A 3159-nucleotide genomic window follows, 5' to 3' on the forward strand; every position below is an offset into this window, starting at 1 on the left:
GTCGTTTAACATAATAACATTGACAAAAGTCGGTACGTCACACTAACTCGTCTCCTATGTAGCTTGTTGGGAACAGTGCATAATTTAAGACCACATCTCCGATATATCTGTAAAGTCCTGTACACAGTATATACGAATTTAATGACATTTTAGAGAATACCCTGGTGAATTGTGAAAAATGAGTTTTCGATCGTTTAAAACACCTTAAAAGACATTTCTATCCAAATATAAATATTATGTATTAATGACCTAAACAAATGCCTCATAAGTGTACGGCAATAAATTGGGGATTTATTGCAACTAGTGATCGATTACAATGAAATATCGAATTGCTAGAGGTGTTTTGATCGTTGATTTAAAATAAGAAATTGGGGGACTAGCCAAGTATTATCTACTGTTACGTTAATACCTTAGCAAATCTTATAAATCAGTTGGAAAAATGTTTAAACTCATTAGTGTGGTTAATATTGCGGAATGATAAAGCTTTTCAATGTTTTTGTAGAAGCGAAGAAAACGGGAGGTATAGTTTACTTCGGGTCGTATTTGAGACTTGTCTCATAAACGTATGGAAGATGGTTTATATTTTTATTTTATTCAACTCTATCCCACAATGACTCACGCAAAAGTGTAAAAATATCTTAAAAACGTTCATTCATATAGACTAACAGGTAGAATAATTATGTTTTTCAAAATTGATTACAAGGCCAATGCTCCTTGATGTGAATAACTGTAGGGAACGCATAAATATGTCTAATGGTTATTAAACCTTTATATTCTCTCTATCTACTAAGCCATAATATCAGGCGGGGTTAAGATAGGCAAATCAGTCACATTAATCATTTCATTTAATGAATTTATCAATCACTTAAATTGTAGATCGATCAGTACAGTTTCCATATTTAATAGTGTGGCCCTTGTTTGTAAACTCTAATACAGTGTCTAAGTAATCCAGTGCTAGTTTCTTCGCCCAACTTACATCACAAGGGTCGTCAATAAATCCACAATGTCCACCTTTATTAGTACAAACCATTAGAAAATGTGGATAGTACTTGCAGAGATCGTATGGAATGCTTATTTTGGAATAAAACGGATCATCTAAGCTATTGATAAATAATAAAGGAACTGCTATCTCGTCGACATCTCTCAAAGGATTATTGCGGTCCCAAAAGTCATCAACAGTTGAAAAATTATATAATTTTGAATACACCAGTTCGTCAAAATGTCGAAAAGACCAGCATTTGAGCACTTCATTGAAATTGATATACTTTGAAAGTGAATTTGAATGTACAAATAACGCTTTTTTTAATGCCAACAAATATAATATGTCGTATATTCCTTGAAGGCCTTTGGAAAACTTTCCTGAGCTGTCAAAGCACGCCGATATACACACTCCAGCACAAATGTTTGCCGATGATCCGAATTCTCCAAGATATGATGGTAAAAGCGAACAACCCGTTCCTAAGCCGACCATTGTAACCAACGCTTTTGGGTATCGACTATGTATATATTTTACAACTTGGCGAAAATCGTGCGGATCCCCGTTGCTCAATATCTTCGGAGTAGCTAAAACTGAATTTCCGAATCCTCTTTGGTTAAACACAACTGGCCTATAACCTTTGTGAGCAGCTAAACTACACAAATTTGAAACATTAACCGCGGTAGTGGTTAGTCCCGGAAGTATTATTAACACAGAACAACGCTTTTTCTTGTGAACAGACACATGAAGAGCCCAGTCAAGCGCTACGATTCCTCGATCACGCATTTGTAGATATTCTCTGTCAAATTTTGTCGAAGTATTTGAAAGGATAAATGAAAGTAAAGTTTGGACATGCGCGTTTCGTAGATACAAAGGCGGATCGAAAGTACGGTTCATCAGTCTGCATCGCTTGAGAAGATGCGACGCCAATGCTGATTCTTTGAAATACAGTTTTGGAATGGTCGATGGCTGTTTCATTAAAGACTTGAGGTAAATGAAAGCACTGACCACTATTGTGCCAAACACGGCTACGCAGAATGTAAGGTCCGTCATAGTTGAGTACACAGCAAAACACATAACTGTAGTTCCAACACTTTCTATTAAGATTGCTATTCAGGCTGTCTGATAAGTTATTATTTTAAGATTATTGAATTTTCATGTTCATTTTGAAGAATGTATTACTTTCTGCAACTCGGTTTCTTTTATGGTTTGTTATATTAATATTACCATAACAATCATGGTTTGGTACAATGTCCTTCCAACGCTAGTGATTTCTTCGTAATTATCGTCGTTTATTATCTCACTGTGTGAGTTTGTAATCAATATCATTGAAATGTCTATAATATTATGAGTTAGTTAACGTAAACAAATCACTGCAATAACTCAAACAATTAAGTAATAAAACTCCAAGGTGTGTTTCTCATGGCAAACATGACACTTGATATAGGCATCACAATATCCACACCAAGATTGTTTAGGAAATTCCAGTAACCACTGAAATAATCCAGTATATACTTTTTTCGGTGTGACAACTAAATTCCTTTAACCGATATTAGAATTATCTGCACATTTTCTCACCGTGAACAATTGTATGCTTCAAATTCATAAAATCCATTAGTTTGTCAACATATAGTATCCTTCTTTTCCATAAATTGAGGAAAATTACTAAATATACTACATTTAAGGTATTTTTCAGCTATCTATGTGAGGCTAGAGATTAATATGTTTTCGATTATCTTTATTACTTATCAGATCAATGGTGCATCCGACATATTCGTTGTTGATCTCAATGAACCCATCTTATGATCAAAAAGCAATTATTTCCACTGTTAAACTTATATTTATTTCTCTTAGATGCTTTTATGTTTGCATGTCTTGCTTTGAAACCTGCATCAACTATCTTCCTTGTTTTTGACTTTAAGCTTTGTTTTGCTTCTAACAAATATATCTGATAATATAACTTATCGCATTGTTTGTTGAGAATGTACACTTATTAACCTTCCATCATTGACAATATTTTAGTTATTGGAGTTTCGTTTAACGAAGTTATTCAAACATAACAGGCGATATTACCACTTAAGTTAATAAGAGACATAAACTTCATGTCATACTTGGAAAGTGTTCTTAAGGATACCTTATTTATGTGTCTACATAATCCACTTATCGTTCGTTATTGTTCCATA

General features: G+C 33.8%; 1 protein-coding gene across 1 annotated transcript; it reads right to left on the reverse strand.

Annotated features, from left to right (window-relative positions):
- Positions 1 to 865: 865 nt before the first annotated feature.
- Positions 866 to 2029, reverse strand: LOC128229986 (protein ABHD15-like). The gene has a single exon (XM_052941949.1). It carries the CDS (start codon positions 2027 to 2029, stop codon positions 866 to 868), a length of 1164 nt encoding a protein of 387 aa, XP_052797909.1.
- Between the last annotated feature and the right edge of the window lie 1130 nt (positions 2030 to 3159).

The sequence above is a fragment of the Mya arenaria genome, chromosome 4 (assembly GCF_026914265.1).
Source record: "Mya arenaria isolate MELC-2E11 chromosome 4, ASM2691426v1".
In the NCBI taxonomy this organism is placed as follows: Eukaryota; Metazoa; Mollusca; class Bivalvia; order Myida; family Myidae; genus Mya; species Mya arenaria.

Coding starts and splice junctions, on each gene's coding strand:
- LOC128229986 (XM_052941949.1), bottom strand. CDS start 2,029: ATGACGGACCTTACATTCTGCGTAGCCGTGTTTGGCACAATAGTGGTC.